This window comes from Sciurus vulgaris (genome assembly GCF_902686455.1).
Source record: "Sciurus vulgaris genome assembly, chromosome: 3".
In the NCBI taxonomy this organism is placed as follows: Eukaryota; Metazoa; Chordata; class Mammalia; order Rodentia; family Sciuridae; genus Sciurus; species Sciurus vulgaris.
This window is the reverse complement of record NC_136463.1, coordinates 23,859,295-23,884,999: the sequence shown is the minus strand read 5'-3', so window position 1 is coordinate 23,884,999 and position 25,705 is coordinate 23,859,295. Positions and strand designations below refer to the sequence as shown.

The 25,705-nt window shown below is 51.9% G+C and overlaps 1 protein-coding gene and 1 long non-coding RNA gene across 5 annotated transcripts; one reads left to right on the top strand and one right to left on the bottom strand.

Annotated features, from left to right (window-relative positions):
• The first annotated feature begins 302 nt into the window (after positions 1 to 302).
• STARD3 (StAR related lipid transfer domain containing 3) lies at positions 303 to 25,705 on the top strand. Of its 3 annotated transcripts, none has more exons than XM_079132032.1 (15): positions 303 to 430; positions 16,171 to 16,443; positions 19,256 to 19,333; positions 19,678 to 19,755; positions 19,878 to 19,931; positions 20,290 to 20,407; positions 20,608 to 20,706; positions 20,911 to 20,966; positions 21,328 to 21,420; positions 22,021 to 22,083; positions 22,237 to 22,332; positions 22,772 to 22,851; positions 22,930 to 23,034; positions 24,122 to 24,215; positions 24,665 to 25,703. In XM_079132032.1, exons 2-15 carry the CDS (start codon positions 16,222 to 16,224, stop codon positions 24,767 to 24,769), a joined length of 1,341 nt encoding a protein of 446 aa, XP_078988158.1. In that variant the 5' UTR covers positions 303 to 430; positions 16,171 to 16,221; the 3' UTR covers positions 24,770 to 25,703. The 3 variants fall into 3 exon arrangements, with proteins under 3 accessions (XP_078988158.1, XP_078988160.1, XP_078988159.1); XM_079132034.1 differs by lacking the exon at positions 303 to 430 and adding an exon at positions 15,815 to 15,894 and having other exon boundaries at positions 24,665 to 25,705; XM_079132033.1 differs by lacking the exon at positions 303 to 430 and adding an exon at positions 15,922 to 16,069 and having other exon boundaries at positions 24,665 to 25,705.
• On the bottom strand, positions 18,610 to 23,970 carry LOC306656642. Of its 2 annotated transcripts, none has more exons than XR_013762594.1 (3): positions 23,487 to 23,970; positions 20,317 to 20,414; positions 18,610 to 19,361 (listed from the first exon to the last, which is right to left on the bottom strand). It is a non-coding gene; the product is annotated as an uncharacterized lncRNA (long non-coding RNA). The 2 variants fall into 2 exon arrangements; XR_013762595.1 differs by lacking the exon at positions 23,487 to 23,970 and adding an exon at positions 21,441 to 21,460.

Here is a 25,705-nt window from a genome sequence, read left to right as displayed (position 1 = left end):
CTTTTTATTTTTTGGTACTGGGGATTGAACCCAGGGGTGCTCTAACACAGCTACATCCCCGTCCCTTATTGTTTTATTTTGAGATACGGTCTAAGTTGTCTAGGTTGGTTTCATATTTGCAGTCATTCTGCCTCGGCCTCCAGAGTCGCTGGGATTACCGGTGTGGGTCACCTCGCCGGGTTGGAAGACCGTCTTGAAATCTAACAGACTGCAACCCCACTTCCGGCCCTTCTCCCTGTGGACCGCGGGCTCGGGGGCGGGGCTCGGGGGCGGGGCTGCAGCCGAACACAATTCCCAGTTTGCTCTTGGGGGCCGGCTCAGCAGCGGAAGTGGCGCGACTGGGGATCTCCTTCCGCTCTGAGGCGCGGCGGTGGCCCCGGAGCTGGACTACAATTGGGCTGGAGAGTGAAGCTGTGCTGACATGGAGCAGGTGGGTCCTGCAGAGGTCACTGGGTCCAGGTGGTGGTACGAGGGGCTGTCTCTTGCTGGCGGATACCGCTTCGCTATCCGGTGTCCGTTCTTTGGTTCCGTCCGACCTTTCCCACGCCCCCCGCGCTCCAGGTTCCGCCCCCTTCTTGCCTTCGGCTCCGCTTCTCCCCGCGCAGGGTTTGGGGTCTTGGGCTTTGACCTTCGGCAGACACGCCTACCCGTGAAGGCCAGGAGAGGGACCCGGGAGGGCGTCCCTGAATGCCTTCGGGTCGCCTTCTGGATCGCCTTCCAAAGCGTCTCTCTTAACTGTGAGGGAAGAGGCGAGGGGACTGTATCTGGGTATGGGGGGGAAGAGAGGGGGAGAATCGGTAGAAAAACCTACATATTCCGTTAAGTCTGCGGTCTGCGTCTCACTGTCTTCCGCTGTCTCCCGAACTTCCTTTGGAAACAGCCGTGAATAACTTCCTGTATTAAAGGGCCCTTTAAAGTATCTTTCTTGAGTTCTTAGGGGTCACAATATCGTTGACAAGCGTTCCTAATTGGCAAGTGTCCCTCCCCCGCACTTTTGGCTTCCCGCGCATTTCATTTTTTCCTTCTATCCCTCTAACATGAGGTCAGAAATACTGCTTCTTGTTCTCTCTTGCCCAGCCCCTCTCTCTCTATGCACTTCTTCTGGTTGGTCTCTTGTACTCCTATAGCATGATCTTTACACTAGCTCAGTACTTAAATCACTGGGACAGCACCTCTATGGAGCTCCAGACTTGGCTATCCAGTTGCCGGCAGGACATCTCTGCTTCAGATGGAGCTCACTGGCTCTAAACTTTGAACTGATCTTTTCCCTACGGATTCATTCTTTCTCTGCTATCCTATCCTAGCAAGAAACCTGGGGATTATCTTTCATTTCCTCTTTTCTTTGAATTCCTGCATCTAAGAAATGACCTGATACAGCTAATTTCCTGAACCTCCTACTCCTCCATCTCCACTGTCGCCACCCTTGTTGATTTATTTCTCACCAAGTTGACTGCATTAGCTTCCCAGAAGCTTCCAGTCATGGCTACTTGCAACCCAGTCTCCAAATTTGCAAACCTTTTAGAACACAAGTCTGATTGTGTTGCTTCCTTGCTCATAACTCTTTTATGGCTTCCCACTGCCTGTGGAAAAAGACTGAATCCCTAGCACAATTAAGAGTTCTTTATAGGGGGCTGGGGTTGTGGCTCAGTGGTAGAGCACTTGCCTGGCATGTGTGAGGCACTGGGTTCAAGCCTCAGCACATATAATATAAATAAATAAAGGCCCATTGACAACTAAAAAAATTTTAAAAAAGAGTTCTTTATAATCTGACCTCTTCACTAGTAATCTCCTGTGTGCATCCCAGGGTTCAGTAACATGGTGCTACTGGATGTGCCTTGCTCACTCCTTGCTATTTATGTTTCTCTGTCATTGCACACACCAGCAGTTGCACACTACTCTACTTGTCCTTTAGTGACTTGCTCAGAGAGTGCCATTTCTGGATCTCTGCTGCCTCCACTCAGTAAGATGAGTCCCCTTAGCACACTGGCCATAGTAGCACCGTGGTTGAGAATTACAGACTCGTAAATCAGACTGCTTGGTTCTGATACTGTTTTTTTTTTTTTTTTTCTGATACTGTTTTGTGACCTTGTTGAAGTCAGTGCCTCAGTTTCCTCATTAGTAAAGTACATGTGTCTTCGTCATAGAGTTGTTGTGAGGATTGATTGGAAGTGTATGTGTAGGGCTTGAAACTGCCAGACACATTAGTGCTAAATAAGTAAATGTTAGTTATTATGACTTACATAAGAACAATCTCTCCAGTTGTGTTGGCACGTGCCTGTAATCCCAGTGATTTCAGAGGCTGAGGCAGGAGGATCTGCAAGTTTGAGGCCAGTCTGGGCAACTTAGTGAGACCCTGTATCAAAATAAAATAAAAATGACTGGGAATGTAGCTCAGAGCACTTCCCTAGCATGTGGGAGGCCTTGAGTTCAATCACCAGTACTGTTCAAAAAAAAAAAAAAAAAAAAAATTTAGTACAAGTCTAGTTCACTGACTCTGATTTTTAATTTCATAAGCAGTTTGAGGACAATTGATGTGACTTGCTTCTCATTCTTTCCCAGGGCCATAAAGCCTGGCTGTTTGTCAATAAGTAAAATGCTGGGGTGGAGGGCACTGGGGGCAGGATCTGGATTTATCAAGTGAGGATTCAGTGGTGAAAAAGACCTAGACTTGACATCAGACTGCTCAGGAACACAAACCTGGAAAGGGAGAACGTTATGTGGTAAGCATTAATCCTACAGAAATGCTTATGGAGCAAGGGAGAGAAAGGCCAGATGCAGCTTCCCAGAGGAGCTGGCAGTTAGCAGGGATCCTTAAAGTGAGAGTATGAGTTTACAAGAAAGGCATAGGCTGGAACATGCTCAGAGAAGGGAGAGCTGGGTCCTTGAACAGAGCTCCAGTGGGTGCTATAGGGTGAGGGGAGATGGGAGTTAAGCTGAGGAAGACAAAGGTACATCCTCTGCTGAGTGAGTCCTTTCCTCACTTTGCTGTGAGGAAGTATCCCCTGGCTTAGGATCCAGGGGCACCATACCCTGGGGAAATCTGGAGTAGCTGGTATTTGAAGACAGGCCTCATGGGGTGGGGTCACTTTGCCTGCCTCTGGGCTGTGTCTTGTCTAGGCCAGTGTCAGGGCTTTTGTTCCTGCCTGGGATGCCTCTCCTCCTCGAATCTGGCTGATAGCTGCTGATTCTTAAGGCCTGGGTCAGATGTCCTCTCTTCCCTGTGGCTCTCCTGACCTCCCCCACTCCAGCCCTGGAATCCCACAGTCCTTTGTTCATTCCTCCCTGAAAATGCTGATCGCAGTGTGGTACCATACATTTATCTGTCAGTCTTCTTCACCAAATTAGAGCCCCTGACAGTCTGTGCCCCAGAGACTGGCCCAGTGTCTAGCACACTGTAGGTTCTCCATACGCGGGGGTTGCGTTCACTTGAGCCCACACACCTAGTCTTGTTTGTAGGGTAGTGTGGGTGAGACCACAAATCCTTCACCTTTGGCAGCTCCCCCTGGTTCAGTTGAGTGGTAGAGCTTATTGGCTCCATTTTACAGATGAAAATGCTGGGAATCAGGGGACATAAGGTAAGGGTCACTCAGCAGGGATTTGAAGAACTGTCTCCTAACTCCAGGTCCATGTCCATCTCCCAGAAACTGCCTCAGGTCCCACTATTGAAGGGGGCAGCTGCCATGTCCGTGGAACAAAGGATAAGGCGGCTATCCCACATGGCCAGTTGTGTGTCCTTCTGAACTTCCTCACTGGCTGGGAAGAGGTTAATCCTGTGTTTTGTGCTGAGAGGTGTCTGTGCTGACCAGAGGGCCCCTGCCACCAACCTTTGCTTGAGAGGACTGAGAGCTCTGCCCTCTGAATGACCGGCTCTTTCCAGACTGATGTTGGGAAATTGACCTCCTCAGCCCCAGATTTACCCAACAGCACTATGAGTGAGACTGGACCTGACTCACTGGCCCCTGAGTAGGCCCAGGGTCATGGGGTCACTGAGCTGGGGGCATCCCCAACATTCAGCAGGGCCTGGCATGGGAGTAGGTGGGAGGGCTGAGCAGATCTGCTTGTTGGGATTTTTCAGTGAATGGCTCTGTCAGAACCTCGCTGCCCAGGGATGAGGGGTGTCCGGTGAAGAATCTGGCTTCTGTTTCTACTTGACTCTTCTTCCGCTTTCTCAGAAGGAAGAAGAAACAGAGCCAGACCTTAGCTTTGTGGTCTTATTTATTATTGCTGCCATGCCCTCCTCTCCTTAAACTTCCACTTTTCTGGGAACTTTTAAAACCCTGTATGGGAGAGCAGGTAGGGGCTAGTAGACCAGCTGTCCCCAGGCTGAGGGCAGGAGCCACTGAACCCTGAATTACAGGAAGACTCAAAACGTGCCATCCCTGGCCAGCTGCTGAGGCTGGGGCCCTTCCTTTCCTTCAGCAAGATTGGTGGATCCTTAGTTTGGGCAAAGTGCTCTGCTGGTCATGCCTGATCCAGGGCCCTGCTTCTCACTTCATATCCATGGAGGGCAGTAATACTGGTAACTACCCATAATTAAGCACAGACGCTGTGCATGTGCAATTTCTAATTCTTTCAAGCTCTGTGAATTGGGCACTATCTTATCCCCTTTTTACAGATAAGGACACAGAGGTGCAGAGAACCTCAGTGATCTTATCAAGGGCACATAGCCTAATAAGGAATGAGCTTGGGCTTTGGATTCCAGGTCTGGTGCTGACCCCTAGACTTGCACCCTCTCCTGTTCCAGGGTGGACATTATGACACACACCAGCTAACTTACCAGACATGTGCTGTGGCCACGCACTGTGACCTAGGCTTCAAGGGCTTGAAGAAAGATGGCTTTTTGGATCAGGTGTGGCTGTGGATAAGGGAAGTGCTGACCCAGAGTCCTGAGAGGTTGGGGAAGCCTGGGTGGTAGGGAAAGCTTTGCCCAGGAGGTGTCATTTGAACTAGTCTCTTTTTCTCTCTCTCTTTTTTTTTTTGTTTTTTGCGGTGCTGGGGATTGAACCCAGGGCCTCATGCTTGCGAGGCAAGCCCTCTACCAACTGAGCTATCTCCCCAACCCTGAACTAGTCTCTGAAGGGGCTGAGTTGTCCCCTAGTAGAAGGAGGTCTGTCCAGAATGAGGGAGCAGCAGGGAGGACTGCTGTGGTGTGTCCTGGGAGCAGCCAGTGGTCAGGAAAGTATGGAGGAGTGCTGAGGTCCTGCCGAGGTTGAGCCTGCTTCCCTCCTCCTTGCCGCTCATCATCAAAGGAATTTAACTCAGCTTGACTCTCCTTGCATGTGAGGACCCAGGGGAGGGAGAGGAGCAGCCATCCTGCCTCTGAGTACCCAGAGAACCTGTTCCCCTTGTCTGCTGTGGAGGGGCTGCGTGGGTTCTGGGCAGGGCAGGACACCAGATGAGGGCAAAGTCCAGCTGCGGGAGAGGCTGTCAGGACAGGGAGGAGCCAGGTGTGAGTGTCCGTGTGCACCTGTGCACCTGCCCCTGGAGGGAAGGGTGTACATCCTGGTTCACATCCGGAACTTCTTCTGTGAGCCTGGTATGCATCTGGTACTGGGCACTCAGCAGTGAGCAAAGATGGGGGGGCGGGGCGGTGTGCCTTCATTACAGTGGGAGAAAACGGGTGGTAAACACAGACCAGTAGACTGGGGGTAGTCGTGGGTATGCCCAGCATGTGCAAGGCATGGGTTCCGTCCCCAGCACTGCAGAAACAAAAACCAACCAAAAGACGCAGACCAGTGAAGACTTCATACATCAGGAGCATCAAATGCTGTGAAAAGGAAAGCAGGGGAAGGGATGTGGGGTCAGGAAAGGTCTCTTCATAGGGATGTTTGCATAGAGACCAGAATGGAGGAGTGAGAGACCAACAGTGCAAGGGCCCTGGGATTGGAGTGTGCTTGATGTGTCCAAGGACAACAAAAGACCAGTGTGGTTGAAGTGGAGGGTTCACACAAGGGCAGAGGAGGACCTGTGGGCCAAGGGTGGGGATTTGACCCTTACTCTGGGTGAGCCGAAAGCCACTGAAGGTTTGGAGCATTGGGGAGATGCAGTCAGACTTTTAACAGGATCCCTGAGACAGTTGTGTTGAGAGAATAGACTTGGGACCAGGACAGGAGGAGGTCAGGACTGCAGCTGGGGAGAGATTATGGCTTGGACAGGGGACCTAGAGGTAGGTAGGACCTAGGTAGGTAGGCAGGTGGATACTGGCTGGATTTGGAAGGAAGCACCCACAAATTTGTTGATGGTTTGAATGTCGGGGATGGAGGCCGAGCTGTCCATAGTCATTGGCTGGATGGTTCCTTAGCTCTTTGGGGTCTCATAACACCCTCCCCACAGCCAAAGGCCCTGGTAGCAGCTATATTTGCATTTGACAGGGCCCAGCCCAGCCCTGGGGGAAGCCCATGCATCCTTGGAGGGGGATTGTGGGCAGAGCTCTCAGAGCTGTAGTCTTTCTATGGGGTCATCCCTGCAGCTCCTGGCAGGACATGTGAGGATTAAAGGAAATGATGTCTGTAGGGTGCCACCATGGGCTGCTGCCAGCTCCCTGCTGGGCTCGCCAATAGCAGGACATGGGCCAAAACCAACCTCCTTCACTGCAGAGCCTTGCTTTCTACCTTTGTGTACCCTCCATTAACCTTGGCATCAACAGCGACTGCTTGGCTGAGAACCCCACCCCCACCCCCAGCCTGCAGCCATCTCTGGGGTAATGGGCACTCAAGACTGTCTTCCTTTAGAGACCAGGCAGGGCGGTAGGGACTGCTGACCCTCACACAGTGACTATGTCAGGGATGCTCTCAGCCATTGCACTGAGTGGGTCATTTACTCTTTACAGTAAAGAGTTAGGTACTGTTGTTAACCTCATTTTATAGCGAAGGAAACTGAGGCACAGAGAGATTAAGTGGCCAGGAAGATGGGAATTCAAAGTTTGACCCTTCTCTTGGCTTGAAGTCCAGTACTCACTTGGCTTCACTGATTTCCCCCATTTCGTACTGGGTTAGGGACCCCTTGGGCATCCCCACCGTACACACTGTGGTTGTTTCTGAAGGAATTCAGAGCCACCCACCATGGATAGCTGCTTCTGCTCTTCCTGTGAGCTCTGAGAGGACTTGGAGAATCCACACTGCCCAGAAATGTGGGTGAGATGGACCTGAGATTGGCCCCTACTCAGGTCACACTAATGGGACCAGCTCTGGCTCTTGGACACTTTGGCCCAGCCCTCTGAATAAGGTTGGGGGCCAGAAAGGGAAAGGATGAGAAGACACAGGTGGTAGAGTGGGCATCTGTGGGGACCCAGCCTGTGCTGCTGGGTGCTATTTTAGGCACTCAGGCCTTGATGTCTTCCTGGATGTCCAGCAGCCCAGGATCTGGAGAGTTTTCCCCACCTTGCAGGTGTGGCAGCTGCAGCTGCCAACAAGTAAGTGGCATTCATCATGTCACAGATTTGCCTTGACCAGGAAATGCCCATTGGGAGCTGCTGTCTGTCAGGCTACAGATAGGTGGCCAGGACCTCTGGTCTATGGCCAGAGGACTGGCTAGGACCTCATTTGTGCCCTCGCCACCTAAAACTTGTGGAAATGAGGAACTGGCATGTGGGGTGGAAAGAGGGCTCTGCCGTCATGGTACCCTCCCCTGCTTCATGGAGAGGTGGCGGACAGAGTGGGTAGAGTGGGAGATCAGTCCTGGCACATCCCCCATTCCCAGAGTCCTCTGTAGGGAGCTAGGACAGTCTCCTGCCTCACAGTAAAGAATTCTGCCCCTACCCCAATGTAGGAATCCACCTTTGCCTGGAGATGGATTAACCTGGCTTCCATATGAGGAGGGAACCAGACTGAGGGGTTGGAGAACTTGCCCCGGCTCACACAGCTGGTGAATGGTAGAGTTCAGGCTTTTTGTTTTCTTTTGTTTTTTGTTTTTTGTACTGGGGATCAAATCCAGGGCTGCTTAACCCCTGAGCTGCATCACCAGCCCTTCTTATATTTGAAAGAGGGTCTCACTAAGTTGCTTAGGGCCTCACTAAGTTACTGAGAGCGGCTTTGAACTGGTGATCCTCCTGCCTCAGTCTGCATAGTTGCTGGGACTACAGGTGTGCGCCACGGCCCGCAGCTTAGAGTTCAGATTTGACTTAGGCTGATCAGGTGGTTCTTATCACACATTCCTGTCGTGTATCCCACCTGCTTCTGCCATTTTCCTCTTGCCTGACGGGTCTTGCCAGCTACTTGTGTATCTCAGCCACCACTGACCAAGCCTTCTCCATCCTTACTGCTGAACATAAATTGGAATTCTTTTTTTTTTTTTAATTTATTTTTATTGTAAACAAATAGGATACATATTGTTTCTGTTTGTACATGGAGTAACAGCATACCATTTGCATATTCATAAATTTACATAGAGTAATGATGTTTGATTCATTCCATTATTTTTTTCCTTCCCCCCCACCCCTCCCACCTCTCTTTTCCCTCTATACAGTCCCTCCTTCCTCCATTCTTGTCCCACTCCCACCCCCCATTAAGTGTCATCATCCGCTTATCAGTGAGATCATTCCTCTTTTGGATTTTTGAGATTGGCTTATTTCACTTAACATGATGTTCTCCAATTTCATCCATTTGCCTGCAAATGCCATAATTTTATTATTCTTTATAGCTGAGTAATATTCCAATGTTTATATATACCACAGTTTCTTTATCCATTCATCAACTGAAGGGCATCTAGATTGGTTCCATAGTCTGGCTATTGTGAATTGAGCCACTATGAACATTGATGTGGCTGTATCTCTGTAGTGTGCTGATTTTAAGTCCTTTGGGTATAGGCCTAGGAGTGGGATAACTGGGTCAAATGGTAGGTCCATTCCAAGTTTTCTAAGGAATCTCCACACTGCTTTCCAGAGTGGCTGCACTAATTTGCAGTCCCACCAGCAATGTATGAGTGTACCTTTTTCCCCACATCCTCTCCAACACCTATTGTTGCTTGTGTTCTTGATAATCACCATTCTAATTGGGGTGAGATGGAATCTTAGTGTAGTTTTGATTTGCATTTCTCTTATTACTAAAGATGTTGAACATTTTTTCATATATCTGTTGATTGCTTTTACATCTTCTTCTGTGAAGTGTCTATTCATTTCCTTAGCCCATTTGTTGATTGGGTTATTTGTATTCTTAGTGTAGAGTTTTTTGAGTTCTTTATATATTCTGGAAGTTAGTGCTCTATCTGAAGTATGAGAGGCAAAAATATTCTCCCACTCTGTAGGCTCTCTCTTCGCATCGCTGATAGTTTCCTTTGCTGAGAGAAAGCTGTTTAGTTTGAATCTATCCCAGTTATTGATTCTTGCTTTTATTTCTTGTGCTATGGGGGTCCTGTTAAGGAAGTCTGATCCTAAGCCAACAAGGTGAAGATTTGGACCTACTTTTTCTTCTATAAGATGCAGGGTCTCTGGTCTGATTTCAAGGTCCTTGATCCATTGTGAGTTGAGTTTTGTGCAGGGTGAGAGATAGGGGTTTAGTTTCATTCTGTTGCATATGGATTTCCAGTTTTCCCAGCACCATTTGTTGAAGAGGCTATCTTTTCTCCATTGCATATTTTTGGCACCTTTGTCTAGTATTAGAAAATTGTATTTATTTGGGTTTGTGTCCGTGTCCTCTATTCTGTACCATTGATCTACCTGTCTATTTTGGTGCCAATACCATGCTGTTTTTGTTACTATTGCTTTGTAGTAGAGTTGAAGATCTGGTATTGCGATACCCCCTGTTTCATTCTTCCTGCTAAGGATTGCTTTAGCTATTCTGGGTTTCTTATTCTTCCAGATGAATTTCATGATTGCTTGCTCTATTTCTGTGAGGTACATCATTGGGATTTTAATTGGAATTGCATTGAATCTGTATAGCACTTTACCATTTTGACAATATTAATTCTGCCTATCCAAGAACACGGGAGATCTTTCCATCTTCTAAGGTCTTCCTTAATTTCTTTCTTCAGTGTTTTGTAGTTTTCATTGTAGAGATCTTTTACCTCTTTGGTTAGATTGATACCCAAGTATTTTATTTTTTTTGAGGCTATTGCAAATGGAGTTGTTTTCCTCATTTCCCTTTCAGCTGTTTCATCGCTTGCGTATAAAAATGCTGTAGATTTATGCGTGTTGATTTTATAGCCTGCTATTTTGCTGAATTCATTGATGAGGTCTAGAAGTTTTCTGGAGGAGGTTTTTGGATCCTCTAAATATAGAATCATGTTATCCGCAAATAGTGACAGCTTAAGTTCCTCTTTTCCTATTCGTATCCCTTTAATTTCTTTAGTCTGCCTAATTGCTCTGGCTAGAGTTTCGAGGACAAGGTTGAATAGAAGTGGTGAAAGAGGACATCCCTGTCTTGTTCCCGTTTTTAAAGGGAATGCTTTCAGTTTTTCTCCATTAAGAATGATGTTGGCCATGGGCTTAGCAAAAATAACCTTTACAATGTTGAGGTATGTTCCTACTATCCCTATTTTTTCTAGTGTTTTCAGCATGAAGGGGTGTTGTATATTGTCAAATGCTTTTTCTGCATCAATTGAAATAACCATGTGATTCTTATCCTTCAGTCTATTGACATGATGGATTATGTTGATTGATTTACAGATGTTAAACCATCCTTGCATTCCAGGAATGAACCCCACTTGATCGTGGTGCACAATTTTCTTAATATGTTTTTGGATACAGTTTGCAAATATTTTGTTAAGGATCTTAGCATCTATATTCATCAAGGATATTGGTCTAAATTTTTCTTTCCTTGATGTGTCTTTTCCTGGTTTGGGTATGAGGGTGATATTAGCTTCATAGAATGAGTTCGGTAGGGTACCCTCCTTTTCTATTTCCTGGAATACTTTGAGAAGTATTGGAAGTATTTGAAGGTCTTGTAGAACTCGGCTGAGAATCCATCTGGTCCTGGGCTTTTCTTGGATGGTAGATTTTTAATGGCTTCTTCTATTTCATTGCTTGATATTGATCTGTTTAAATCGTGTATGTCCTCCTGGTTCAGTTTGGGAGGAGCATATGTCTCTAGAAATTTGTCAATGTCTTCGGTACTTTCTATTTTGTTGGAATACAGATTTTCAAAGTAGCTTCTCATTATGTTCTGTATCTCAGTGGTGTCTGTTGTGATATTTCCTTTTGCATCATGTATTTTAGTAATTTGAGTCTTCTCTCTCCTTCTCTTTGTTAGTGTGGCGAAGGGTTTGTCTATTTTGTTTACTTTCTCAAAGAACCAAATTTTTTGTTATGTCAATTTTTTGAATAGTTTCTTTTGTTTCAATTTCATTGATTTCAGCTCTGATTTTAATTATTTCCTGTCTTCTACTACTTTTGCTGTTATTCTGTTCTTCTTTTTCTAGGGCTTTGAGCTGTAATGTTAGGTCATTTAATTGTTGACTTTTCATTCTTTTCTGGAATGATAAATTGGAATTCTTGAGTGGTATGTTTGTGGAAGCTGAGCTGCTGAGGCTTGGGGAAAGAGGGAAGAAGGCAGGCAGAAGAGAGGAAAATAGAGAACATGAAATTTACCGATGTAACAGTCTTCTAATATACATCAGGAGCATTAAGAGTATTGTTGCCTTTTAAAAATGGGCAAAAAAAGGGGGGGGGCAAGGCCCCAGGTTCAATCCCCAGCGCTGCAATAAAATAAAATAAAATAAATAAAAATACAGCTAAGTTAGACATGGTGGCAGTGGTGCACACTTGTAACCCCAGAAGTTTCAGAGGCTGAGGCAAGAGAATCACAAGTTTGGGGTCAGCCCGGGTAACTCAGCAAGACCCTCAGCAATTTAGTGAGACTCTATCTTAAAATAAAGAAAAATAAAAAGGGCTGGGGATGTAGCTCAATGACAGAGTATCCCTGGGTTCAATTCCCAGTACTGCAAAATAAAAATAATAAAAAAAATGCAGCTGAAAGACTGAGGGTGTAAGTCACAGCAGTAGAGTAGGGGCTTAGCATGCTTGAGGCCCTGGGCTCCATCTTCAGCAAAACACACACATACGTGCATGCACGCACATACGGACACACATATACAAGACATACAAGGAAACAGCCTCAGAAGGGTCACACGTTTAGGAAGGGGGAAGTCTAGGTTTGAACCCTGACTTCAGGGTCCATTCTTTCTCTCTCTCTCTCTCTCTCTCTCTCTCTCTCTCTCTCTGGTGCTGGGGATGGGACCTAGGGCCTTGAGTGTACTACACAAGTACTCTACCACTAATTATATCCCCAGGCCCAGTCCATTTCTTTTTCCAAGGTATCTGTTGCTGCCTGAGTCCATTGCCCCACCCAAAAACCCTGTCGTGAGCCAAACTGGTACTAGTGTGTCCTGGGGGCCAGTAAGAGAAGGCCTGGGGAGGGGCTTGAGGCCCGTGGCCATCCCTTCCCTTTGCCTCAGGAGCTGCAGGAACCTGAATAACTCCCAGACACCTGACTTGCCCGCCCCACCCCGCCCAGTCTAGGGCAGCAGGAACTCTGATTCCTCCCTGCCTGCCTCCCCACGCCTAACAGCTCAGCTTCCACACGCACAGTGTCAAGTCTGCAGCTGTCCCAGGGACTGCTTCACGCCACAAGTGCTGTTCCCCTCCTGACACCTCTGAAGGTGACAGCAGGCAGTGGGCTTGGCAGGGGAGTGCTGCTCCAGGGCCTGGGTGACAGCCCTGCTGTCTCCGTCCTCACTTATGCCTCCCTGCATGGCCAGGGTGTGCCCTCCAGCCGAACCTCCACTGCTGTCCTGGAGGCGGCTGCCAGCCTGGGCCGGGGTCTGGAAGCAGCCAGAGAACCAGTGCTTGGGGAACTGATGGGCTACTTCCAGGCCAAGGCTGTTTTCACTTTATAGCCTGGTGGAGCTCAAAGGCTTTTTGAAGTCATGCAAACAAGCCACACTTTCACACTGCAACCTGGGGACCCTGCAGCCACCGTCACCCATAGAAGTCCATTTTTTTGTTTCTTTATTTTTGGTGCTGGTGATTGAACCGAGGGCCTTGCACATGCTAAACACATGCTCTAGCACTGAGCTACACCCGCAGCAGTCAGGTTTTTATGTTTTATGTACTGAGGTTCTGAGTTTTAAAAAGCCACTCAGAATCAGTGACTGCCCAAGATCAGGTGCAGGTCTCTTAATTCAGGACCCATGCCTGACTACTCACAAGCTCTCTATGGACTTGGAGCTGCTTGGTGGGGAAGCTGATGTGGAACTGCTTCCTCTGACTTTGGTCACTCCCCCTCCTGCTGGAGCCCCTGGGCTTGGCTCCTGTGCCCCTAGCGTCTTCAGTGCTCTTGGGTGCCCAACACCTCTGCTCTCAGCCCCATCGTGTCTCTGTCTCTCGCTTCAACAGGGATATCTGGGCGGTGAGTGTCAGTGCAGTTGCCTCTCCAAGTGTGTCTCACACCCAAGCTGCTTCCACCCAAGTCCTGTGCCCAGGGAGGGAGGAGGAAACCAGAGGGAGCCCAGGAGCAGGGAAGCCACAGCACAGAAGCTGGTGAGGAAGGGGGGAGGGGGAAGGGCACAGAGAGCGATGACGGGGCGGGAGAACCACTCCTAAGGGTAGAGAGGTCAAGAGGAAGGCGCAGACGGACATGCAGGACAGTCCCATCTGTGGGCTCTGGGCACCCTCATCCATTCCTGGTGGGAATGCATGCTGCAAAGGGAATTTGGCAGCGTCTGACAAGACCACACATGCAGCTGACCCAGCAAGTCCACTTCTAGGAAATCTGCCTGAAGATACACTTCCAGCAACACGAAAGTAACTACAGACTGTTTTTCACTGTAGCGTTTCTAATGGTTACAAATCTAAATATTGGTTTATAGGAGGTGGATTGGCTCAACTGTGGCTTATCACGAATGAAGTACTGGGGCTGGGAAGTAGCTCAGTATGTGCAAGGCCATGCTCCAGCACCAAAAAGAAAAAAAAAAAAAAAAAAAAAAAAGGTGCTTAACAACCTTGTAAATGAATGGGGAAGATGAGGAAGATTTCTATAGGGAGATGTGATAGGGAGTGATTTCTAAGATACTTTAAGTGAAAAGAATAACCTCCAAAGGAGCATCTGTAATAGGCTACATATGAGAAAGAAAGGATACAAGATATCCTTATATATGTGAGTATTTTTTGGTACAAAGAAATACAGGAGTGTAAATCAAGACACTAAAAGATACATTACAATTATGTTTGAGTTCTGTCCCCTCCCCCCACCTCCACCCCTGCAAAAAAGGATACATTGAAGTGCTGCCCCCAGAACCTCAGAAGGTGACCTTATCTGGAAATGGGTTCATTGGAGATTTACCAGTTAAGCTGAGGTCATGCTGGAGCATGGTGGGCCCCTAATCCAGTACACTGGTGTCCCTATAAGAAGACAGTCATGTGAAGACAGCACAGGAAAAGCATCATGTGACAGCAGCCCAGAGTTATACAGCTGCAAGGCGGGGAACGCCAGAGATTGCTGGTGAAAGCTAGACCCCAGGAAGAGGCAAAAAGGTTCAGAGGGAGCATGGCTCTGGCCTGATTTTAGACTTTAGCTTCTGGAACTGTGAGAAAGAAAATATTTTTTTTTCTTTCTTTTTGGTATTGACAGTTGAGCCCATGGTGTTTTACCACTGAACTACCTCTCTAGTCCTTTTTATTTTTATTTATCCTGAGACAGAGTCTTGCTAAGTTGCTGAGGTTCTTGCCAAATTGCTGAGGCTGATCTCAAATTTGTGGTCCTCCTGCCTTACCCTCCAGAGTCGTTGGGATATAGACATGGACTACCAGCAGATTGGTGGACCAGGAACCCTAGGCCCAGGGCCACACAGTGGGGAGGGAGTGCGTTGGTGTTCCTTTTGTCTTAAGGGTTTGTGAGAGCCCTAGGGATGTTAAGGAATCCCTCTGGGCTTTGGTGGTCTTATCTGCAAAATAGAAGGAACCATCCTTCCCTGCATGGACATGGACGTGATGGTGGAAGTTTAGGCTCTGGGCAGCAGAGCACTGGACTAGCCTTGGCAATGGCAGGCTATCACTCCCTCTAGAATTTGCTCTGTTCTTTTCTGATGCATAGCTTGGAGCTGAGGGCCAGGAGACCCTCTGGAGTGCTTGTTTATGCAACAGTCAGTTATGAACCATGCATTGTGCTGAGCACCAAGGAGACCGAACTGACCATGTCACCCACCCACGGAGTTTGCAGGTCTACTAAGAGAAAGGATGGACCATAAAGTAGAACAGTAAAGAAGAGATTTCAGACAATGAGGCGTTGGCTACAGGAGTCAAAGCAGAGTGATATACTGTGCTCTGTGGCTTTTGAACTGCCAATTGGAAGAGCTGTGGAAGAACATTCCAGGCAACAGGGAGAATCAGGTCTGGGGACCAGAGGGCAGATCAGGGCTGCCACATTGAGGGACTTGAGAGAAGGCCCATGTGGTGGTGGTAGCGAGATGGGGCTCCCTAGTAAGCTGGGCAGAGGCCACTCCCAGAGGGCCTGTGGCCTCCTGAGTGGCAGGAGCCCAGGGGTGCTAAGTGAGGGAATGGCAGGATCTGGTTTCTGCTTTGCAAAACTTCCTCTGGCCACAGTGTGGGCAAGGAGTGGTTGAAGGTGCTGGGGGTGGCCTGGAGCTCCACGAGCAGCATGCAGGCTGGAGGTGATGGCACTTGGGCCGGGGATGGGGTGGGGTTGTGGAGCTAGAGAGAAGGTCCAAGATATTGCAGAGCGCACGGACACTGCTGAGTCCCTCCCAGTTGCCATGGATTACGGGTGGAGGGGAGGGCTGGCTGCTGGGAGGGAAAGTGGCTTTGTGCTGGGAAAACAAAGAACAGAGCCTGGGGCCTCTTCTCCTGGGGGTGGGGCAGGCCAAGAGGCTGTTGACAGGGCCAGAGGCTGACCACAGGGCAGGGCTTGGCAGGAACAGGCTGTGCCCCTGAGCATCTGGGAGCGGGTAGGTGCCCAGCTGAGGAGTCCCAGGGCCCTCCAGGGTGAACCATGGGGCTGCTGGGCTCTTGGCAGGGAGGGCAAAGAAGGGCAGAGAGTGAGAGGGATGTTTGTTGCCCTCTTCAGCCTGGGAAGCTTGGTCCACGGAGGGAATCTGGGCAGAGATCGCCCTGGGCTGTGGGGTTGGGATAGCATGGGGCACCAGATGTTTTTGGAGCCAATGAGGGCCCAGGGGGATGTATGCAGTCCTCAGGACCCTGACAGCTATTTCCCTCTCTCGCAGCCCTGCTGCTGAGGCCCTGCCTTCCCCACCGCGACGTGGGGGTCCACCAGGATGAGCAAACTGCCCGGGGAGCTGACCTGCGACTTGGAGCGCAGCCTGCCAGCCGTGGCGTCCCTGGGCTCCTCATTGTCCCATAGCCAAAGCCTCTCATCACACTTCCTCCCACCACCTCCAGAGAAGCGCAGGGCCATCTCTGATGTCCGTCGCACCTTCTGCCTCTTTGTCACCTTCGACCTGCTCTTTATATCCCTGCTGTGGATCATTGAGCTTAATGTGAGTAGGGGCAAGTCTTGGGGGACAAACTGTTGGGGAGTTACCTGGGCCTCAGTTCGTCCATCTACCACACCGGGGGGATTGTCTGTTCCATGGGGTTGATTATCTGGGTAAAGTAAAGAATAGGAGACGAGAGCAGCTGTCGTCATCTGCATGAAGAATGCGGGGCTACGGCGGTCTGAGTGCTTTGGCCCCAGCTCCTCAACAAGGATGTGAAGGAGGGGTTTGAACCGGCCTCTGGGTGCAGAGCGGGGCGCTTGCCTCCGTGCCTGCTGCCCCCTAGTGGAGGCGGAGGACAACTGGAGCTGGCTGAGCTGGTGAAACTATCTGGTCTTCTTTCTGCCCTGCTTTATTGTCTGGCTCTAAATTCATTCATTCATTCCGAGAACAGTTCTTGAGCTCCTGCTCTGACCAGGCATTGTGCTCAAAGCAGAGGGACAGTGGGGAAGAAAACAGTAGAAACTCTCAGTTCCTGGTGCTCTGGTTTTGGTGAGATGCTGCCACGCGACTGGGAGACAGAACTGCCTGACCGCCCCCCACACGGTGCTTCCCGCAGGAAGGAACACAGTCTAGCTGGCTGACTTCAGCACCCACAGAGGCAAGAGCCCTGAGAGCAGTCCCCGGCCTGGTCTCACCCCAGCTCCTTCTCTGTTAACCGTGACCTCAGCCCCTTGGAGCCCCCTTTGCTTTCCTTCACAGCTCTGGCTCTCCATCACAGTTCTGAATGGCAGTGGCCAGGTCTCAGCTTGGGTGACAGGAAAACAGTACCTCTCTCTTTTTCTTACTCTTCTTTCTTTCTGTCCTTCTCTTCTTTCCCCTTTTCTTCCTTCCTTCTTCCCTCCCTCCCTTCCTTCCTTTCTTCCTTGGTCTCACTGTGTTGCCCAGGCTGGCCTTGAGCTTGTGGGCTCAAGTGGTCCTCCTGCCTCAGCCTCCTGAGTCGCTGGGAGGTGGGCGCACACCGCCACAATGGCTGACAATGCCTTCTTTATGGAAGTGGAGTTTGGGGAAGGGGCTGGTGTAGGGCAGAGACGACAAGTTTTATTCTGGGCATATTGAGCTGAAAGGAAAGGCAGGGCCCAGACTGTCCTTTGTGCACTGGAGAGAAGGTGGCACCATCAGTGAGCTGGAATGGCTGCCATGGAGGGCCCCGGGGCATCTTACCAGTGAAAAAACTGAGACCCAGCAAGGTTCAGGGCCTTTTGCAGAGCTTCTGAGGTCTCAGAATCCTTCCTTTCGAAGGTTCAAACTAATACAAAACAAAGAGTGAAATTCGCCCACAGCCCACATTCAATCCAGATTTTTTAACCAGAGAAGGGCTGAAAAAATTGTTTGATAATTTTCCTTTTGAGATTATTTGGCTGTCAGGTGAGAAGGCTTAGCAGTCCTCATGTGTGCTTGAGATTCCTGCAAAGAGAATCTAACTACAAATTGTTTTTAAATGTCATGAAAATTTCAGAATCCTGGATTTAACTATTCATAGAATCTGTGATGTTTCCCTTCGCAGATACTTAAATGAAAATTTTATTAATTTTCATTTTCGTATTCATCTTTGTATTTTGGACTGTGTGTATTTTCAGTTCTCTGGCAGACTGTGTTATCCAGTGGGCACAAGGACCCCAGTTCAGTTGTGTGACCAGCAGAGACACTGGCAAAGCAGGGCTGAAATAGGACTCTATTGAGTCCTGATCCTGGTGGTCCTGGTGGGTCTGCATGCTGTGACAGAGGAGCCTGGCTTGGCACTTAGAGCCACAGGGAGGCGCTGTGGAGCCCAAGGATAGCATGAGGAGGGCCGGGTGGGGTGCCAGACTGGGACCTTCCAGACAGGCCAAAGGAGAGGTGTCAGATTTCGTGAGGCCCTGGGTGGTCTTGAGGTCAAACCACATGGTGGGGACATGAAGGGGCATCAAGTGTCAGTGAGTGTCCATCAGCATCGAGACTGCTGCCCAGAATTCCTAGCATCAGAATTTCCTGGAAGCTTTATAAAGATTTCTGATATTCAGCCTCAGATTCACACTCAGTGACCTGATTATCAGTGTCTTTAATAAGTTCCCCCAAATCCAGATGACCTGCCAGAGGCCAGGAGCCCCAATCTACAATCTACCCCTCAGTGGGGTTCCTGGGCTCCATTTCTAGGGGTCACCTCATACCCCCTTTTCTCCAGGGGTGCTGGCACCCCCATCCCTTCTGAGAAGTCATGCCTCAGTCTGGCTCCCAGTGTCCACACAGCTGCTCATCTTCCATCCCCGGGACATTGGAGTCTCAGGGATCCTGGTGAAAATGTGCGGTGGGCTGGGGTAGACACAGGAGGAGGACGGGTCTACTAACTCCCATCTTCTCCAGCAGGGTGATAGATTTTGCCCATTAAGCCTAAACCTAATTAATTGATTTGCTTCCTGGGGCTCTGTCTGACACCACCACCCACCCCGCACCCCATCACCCCAGATGGATTGTTGGCTGGAAGATTGAGCAACAGTGCTGGGAGGAAAATAGAATCATGTGAGAGGCAGGCTCCCAGCACCTGTGTGCCAGCCCGCGTAGGCCCATCACCTCTCCTGCATTGCCCATGGCCACCAGGCCTGCCCCTTCTGCGTCAGAGCACTTGAACCCAGCCCTGCCCATCTGGGCTGTCTGGCTCCTGGAGGAATAGTTTTGGTACCTCTGCCTGAGTTCTCTGGGTGCTTTGGGTGGTGGCTTAGCCTTTATGGCCTCTCCTCCAGGTTCCCCTGCCCTTCTTACCTCCCCATTCTGGAGGTGAGGGGCAGCCCCAGGGGCTTGCCTCCCTGCAGAGTTCTCTCTGTTCTTCCTCTCCCAGACCAACACAGGCATCCGCAAGAACCTGGAACAGGAGATCATCCACTACAACTTCAAAACCTCCTTCTTTGACATCTTTGTGAGTGACTTTGGAAGACCCTAGGGCCCTGGGGACAGACGGAGTGGTGAGGTGCCTTTGGCTGGTTCCCTTCTTTCTGCTACACATCCAGTCTCACATGGGTCTTGGCTCCCATCCTCGATCTTCCAAAAGATCCTCAGTGGGGCCCCACATTCAGAGAGCCCCAAGTGGAATGGAGGGACAAGACCTCTATCCAAAGTCAATCCAAATTGTCTCAAGGAAATGCTGAGCACCTTCTGAGGACTCACCACGTAGGGAATCCTGGAAGAGCAGGCTGGGGCAGGTCACCCTGCAGCTGAGCTGGGACGCAGCTTGCCTCTGATGGTTTGATGCCCTCCTGTCAGGTCCTGGCCTTCTTCCGTTTCTCTGGGCTACTCCTGGGCTATGCTGTGCTGCGGCTTCGCCACTGGTGGGTGATTGCGGTAAGATGCCACTTTGCCACCAGCTGGGGGTGGCGGGGAAGCAGCGCAGGGCGTGGGATGGAGGCAGACTCACTCCCCAGCCTCTGCCTTCCCTCTTGGCTTCCTTCCCTCTCCCCGGGCAGGTCACTACACTAGTATCCAGTGCGTTCCTCATTGTCAAGGTCATCCTGTCTGAGGTCAGTGACTCGGGGTCTAGGCTTCTCCTAAGAAAGGGCCCTTTCTCTGGTTTTAGGTGTCTGCTCCTGTTGTCAGGGTTGCAATGAGGGGGACTCCTGTCTTTTGATATTTCCAACTCCTGCCTCCTGAACTTATCCCCCTACCACCCGGGAAACCAAAATTCTTCCTTCAGCCTAACCCTGGTGTACCCTGCTGCAGACTCAGTTAATCCGCTTCAGAGGCATGTGCCACAGAAGGTGTCCAAGCAGATAGTACCGGGAATGGGGTGTACGACACCAGAGTTGGTAGCCCCAGGAATGGGTGCTGGGTTTGGGGTGACCCCCTGACATGGAACTCAGCCCCCTCCTTCTATCTTAGCTGCTCAGCAAAGGTGCATTTGGCTACCTGCTTCCCATCGTCTCCTTTGTCCTTGCCTGGTTGGAGACCTGGTTCCTTGACTTCAAAGTCCTACCCCAGGAGGCTGAGGAGGAGCGATGTGAGTCCTGGGGACAGAGGGGGACAGTAAGGGTCAGCCCAGCCCTGAGAGAGGAGAGTTTCAGGCATGGGAGTGAGTGCTGAGCCATCCCGCCTCCTCTGAGCAGCTCCCAGAGCCTGAGGTGGCGAGTGGGACCCCAGGCTGATCAAGGCATGACTGTCCTTGATCTTGATGACGGCTGCCCATGTCTGCTCCCCCAGGGTATCTTGCTGCCCAGGCTGCTGTTGCACGTGGACCCCTGCTGTTCTCTGGTGCTCTGTCCGAGGGCCAGTTCTACTCACCCCCAGAATCCTTTGCAGGTGAGGGCTGGTGGGTGGGGAGCTTACAGGGAGGGCTGTGTGAGGAGCGGGGTGGGCTGGGTCTGTTCTTTTCTGTTCTTCCCTCAGGCTCCCTGGGGAAAGCCAGCAACCCTCTCCCCCACATCCCTGCACCGTGTCCCTGAGCCCCACCCCCTCCCACACTCCCCACCCCCTGCCATTGTCATCGGTGCTTGTTTTCCACAGGGTCTGACAACGAATCAGAGGAGGAAGTCACTGGGAAGAAAAGTTTCTCTGCCCAGGTACTTGGCTGCCATCCTCACCCAAGCCATCCTCAGTGTGCACCAGAGAGGGCCGGCACTGGCCTCAGCCAGGGTGGACCTCAGGCTGCCCAAGTGCCTGTCAGTACCCATCTGAGTGTCTGCTGCTCCTTGGGCCAGACAAGCCCCTGGTGTACCCCATGCCTGGGGTCACAGGAGTTGCTGGCACAGCCTCAGGCCTCAGGAAGCCCACAGGACCCCGGGAGACCAGCCCAGACCCTGTGTCTGACTGGATCAGGCCCCTCTAGGAGGAGCATGGAGTGTCTGGAGAGACAACAGGTTGTGAGCAAGGCGAGTTCAGGCTCCCAAGTTAACCCCTTCCTGCCTCCCACCCCCTGACCAGGAGCGAGAGTACCTCCGCCAGGGGAAGGAGGCCACTGCCGTGGTGGACCAGATCCTGGCCCAGGAGGAGAACTGGAAGTTTGAGAAGAATAACGTAAGAAGCCCCTTTCCCACCTGCCCCTCCTACGTAGGTTGGGAGTTTTTACTCCTTTCCTAAAGCCCCAGGCATACACGTGAGGACTGTGTGGTTGGAGTTGTATTCCTGCCCCAGGAGAGGGGGCCCGCAGGAGGCTGGGCTAGACTGAACACTTCCTGTCTCCCCCACTCCTAGCCTCAGCCTTACCTCACCTCCCTGCCGCTCTGCCTGGGCTCCGACTTTGAAGGGGAAGCCAGGCCCTGCCCTGTGTCCGGTGTTTTGTTTCATGATCAAAACAACATTATCTAAAAAGATTGCAGAGAGCATAGAAAAGAGGAAACAGGCCCCAGTCCCTCTCTCTAGCCAGCGCCTCTGGCGGCCCCTGTCAACTTGGAGACGTGGTTCTTCCTGGCCGCAGCTGTAGCTGGACTCCTCTTTTTCAACTCAAGATCAGATGCTCTCCTCAGAACCGCCATTGTTTAATGGCTGCTCACATAGCCCTAAAATCCTGGAGTTTTCTACCCCAAGCTCTGGGAAACTTGTCCTGCTTGTCACTTGTTCCTGTGCCCTCAGCCCAACCCCAAACTCCTCCCTACCAAGCTTCTGTCCCTGCCGCAGGAGTATGGGGACACTGTGTACAGCATTGAGGTTCCCTTTCATGGCAAGACCTTCATCCTGAAGGTGAGTGAAGGGAGGAGGATGCTGGAGCCTCCTGTTTCATCTGGGGCTTTAGGAAGGGGCTGAGGGACCCTCGGCAGCACCCTACCACCAGAGGGAAGGGCTGATGTGCCCGAGCCCCTCTGACACCACCCAGCCTCCCCCTGTCCTGCCCAGACCTTCCTGCCCTGCCCTGCGGAGCTGGTGTACCAAGAGGTGATCCTGCAGCCTGAGAGGATGGTGCTGTGGAACAAGACAGTGACCGCCTGCCAGGTAAGCCCTGCCTCACTGTGTGTGCTAGGGCAGGCACGTCCCAGAGTGGCCAGTTATGACAAGGGAATGTGGCCACATTGCCAAGCCACCCTGTACCTTGCTTCCCTCTCTATAAAATGGGGTGATGGTCTTGGTGTCCCCTGAGCCAGGGCAGGAGGGTGGGAAGGAGGAATGTGCTCAGGGAGTGCCCAGCCCAGGGCCCAGAAAGGGTGATGGCTTTTATTTATTTATTTATTTTTATGGGGTGCTGGGAATTGAGCCCAGGGCCTCATGCTTGCTAGGTGAGCACTCTACACTGAGCCACGACCCCAGCCCGGGTGATTTATTCCTGGGTCCCAGGCAGGGAGGAGGCTGGTTTGGGAGGTGTCTGACATGCTGAACTCTCCCTGGGGCTTTCCTGGGGTTGGCTACACCTCACGTCTCCCTGATGGGCCCTCAGATCCTGCAGCGGGTGGAAGATAACACCCTCATTTCCTATGACGTGTCTGCAGGGGCGGCAGGTGGCGTGGTCTCTCCCAGGTGAGTGTCTCCCCTCTCCTGCTTCCAGTTAGGTCTCTTTGGGCTCTGTGCCCCCAGTTCTAACCCTCCCTCCCCCAGGGACTTCGTGAACGTTCGGCGCATAGAGCGGCGCAGAGACCGGTACCTGTCATCAGGCATTGCCACCACACACTGCGCCAAGCCTCCAACGCACAAATACGTCAGGTGAGCCCAGCCTTGCCTGGGGTCATCCTGGCCAGCCCCTCTGCTGGGAGCAGGGAGCAGCCCAGGGTACAGTGTGTGCAGCTGGGCGCCTTCTCCTGCTGAGCTTGTGTTCCTGCTCCCTGTCCTGTGGGGCCTTGCCCCTCCCAGCCCCTAATCCTGCTAATCTCGCTGACTGGAACCAGGCCACCAGGGCTGGAGGGACATGTGCGGTGGGCCGCTGGCTGGGATAGACGGGGGTGGGAACTAGTCCAGGAAGCGGGGCTGGGAGCCATGAGGTCACTGGTCTTCTTGCCTCAGGAGACTCAGGTCCCCTGCAGGTCCCCTTTCCTCCTCCTCCTCCTCCCCTGTCCCTGCTGCCCCACCTTTCTCCTGGACTGTGCAGGAGTTGCCCTCAGAGGAGAGGAGTTAGGTCTTCCCATGCCTGCCCCAGGCTTCCTTCTGGTTCTCCCTACCGTCTAATCCTGACTGCAGAGCTGAGGGCCTCCTGTGGGCCCAGCGCTTCCCAGCAGGACACTCTTCTGGGAATGTGAGATTGGGGCTCTTCTTGGCCTGCGAGGGACTTGCTGGGCGAAGGGCAGACTGGTTTCCACTCTGCGTGCCAGCTTCCTTATCTCTGGAGTGGGCCTAAGCATGCTCAGTGGACCTGTGGGAGAGTGAAGAGGCCACGGGAGGTGAACCCTGCGCCCCAGCCCTGAGGGCCTCTTGGGAAGGTGCCCTCTTCTGGAGCCTGACGGCACTACTTGCTCCCTGAGTTGGGCAGAGGTGGGGGACAGCCTTTCACAGCCCGAGTCGACCTCACATCTCTGGGCAGAGTGGTGAGGGCTGAAGAGGTAGCAAGCTCTCTGCCACTGGGGGTGCACAAGCACCTGCAGCAGCCAGAGGAGGGTCACTGAGTGGGCAGCACCAAGGGCTGATCCCCCAGCCTCTGGACACCAGGTCTGAGCCTGCGGAGACAGGGGCAGTTCCTGGACCAGCGTCTGCACTCCCTCTTCCACCCCAATGCAAACTGGGCCCAGAGCAGGGAGTGGGTGGGCAGGGGCCTTGCTGGCTCCAGTGTGCCCCTCCCTCAGTGACACTCCGTCCTCAGGGGAGAAAATGGTCCCGGGGGCTTCGTCGTGCTCAAGTCGGCCAGCAACCCCCGAGTCTGCACCTTTGTCTGGATTCTTAACACAGATCTCAAGGTGGACACCTGGGGCCGTGAGGCGGGCCCTGTGGGGTGGAGGGGACTCTGCTCCTGGCTTGGTGCTCAGTGACCTCAGGGGTTCTCTGCTGTGCTCAGGGCCCCCTACTCAGCCTCCTTTCTGACTTGAGGATCGGGGGCAGGGTCCAGATGGTGTTGTAGCCCCGAGTTGCAGGAGGGCACAGGCCTCCCCCATCTTACCTCTGATCCAAGGCCCTGGAGAGGGGTGGCTGGCTGCCAGCCCAGACCCACCGGGTCTGTTTGTGTGGCTGCTGCCAAGCCCCAGGCACAGCGTGTTCTTCCCGCCGGGGAGTGCAGGGAGAGGGGGCCCAGGCAGGATTCCAAAGCTGCACCTGCATTCTGGCCCAGAGCACTTCTCCTGGCACCAGCCACGAGGGGGAGGCCCTGCTGAGGGTAAGCTGTGGTATAACTTCTTCCTGCCTCCCCCAGGGCCGCCTGCCCCGGTACCTCATCCACCAGAGCCTCGCGGCGACCATGTTTGAATTCGCCTTTCACCTGCGGCAGCGCATTGGAGAGTTGGGGGCCCGGGTGTGAACACGCCCTTCTTCCACCCTGCAGGTCGGGGTCCTGTTGCCGCAGCCTTCAGAGCTAGAAAGGGGCGCTGGTTGGGCTTCCCGTGGCCCACAGAGAACCTGGCCCCAAGCACTGGGCAGCACTTTGGTCCCAAGCTGCTGCCCTCCCCTGAGTCACAGTGCCTGGGGCCTCCGTCCTGAGCAGGTGTGGGGTTGAGCGTTTGGACTCTGGGGGCTGCTGGCTGAAGAAGTGGGGTCTGTCCTGCTGATGTTTACATGACGTCCCTACCTTCTGAAGAAGTTGCCGTCCCCTACGTTGCCAGGGACAGAGCTGGGATGGAAGCTCAGATGAAGTTACAGAGGGCCAGGTCCCTGGGCAGGACAGAGCAAGGCAGAGCAGCCGGTCACCAGTGTTAAGGTGAAGGAGCCTTCATCTGCCTGCTTTATTATCACGGTTTTTTAGGGTTATTTAAAGGGTCTGGGACCTTTTTCCATACGCACTTGGGGAGGCGTGGGGGCAAGTGAAGGGGCAGTGGGTGCTGGTAGTGACTTTCTGCCTCTCCCAAGTTGTCCCCCTCTCCCAGGGCCTCCTTGGGGACCTTTGTAATTTGAGCCAATTAAACACAAGAATTTAAAACAAAAACAACTCTTCCTGCTTCCTGCTGCTTTTCCTGGCCCTGGGTCTCCTCACTCATGATTACCTCAAAGAGTAGCCCTTGGATGGGGAAGAAGTTGGTCACTAGGATGCAGAAACACCACCCCTCATGACCCCAGCTGAACCGTGTACACTGTGGGAGAGCCCTGGTCCCCTGGGCCCAGGGCAGGAGGTGGAGGAGCCACCCTCATCACCACAGCAGGCCTCGATTGTCCTGGGTCCTGAGACCAGGGGGTCCTGGAGGTGGGGACTGGGCTTCAGGATCCCTGAGACACCTCTGGGATCCCAGGACCCTGGGCCCCT

Coding starts and splice junctions, on each gene's coding strand:
- STARD3 (XM_079132034.1), top strand. CDS start 16,222: ATGAGCAAACTGCCCGGGGAGCTGACCTGCGACTTGGAGCGCAGCCTG. Junction 20,408..20,607: donor GGAGGCTGAGGAGGAGCGAT/GTGAGTCCTGGG, acceptor CTGCTCCCCCAG/GGTATCTTGCTGCCCAGGCT. Junction 21,421..22,020: donor GGAAGTTTGAGAAGAATAAC/GTAAGAAGCCCC, acceptor TCCCTGCCGCAG/GAGTATGGGGACACTGTGTA.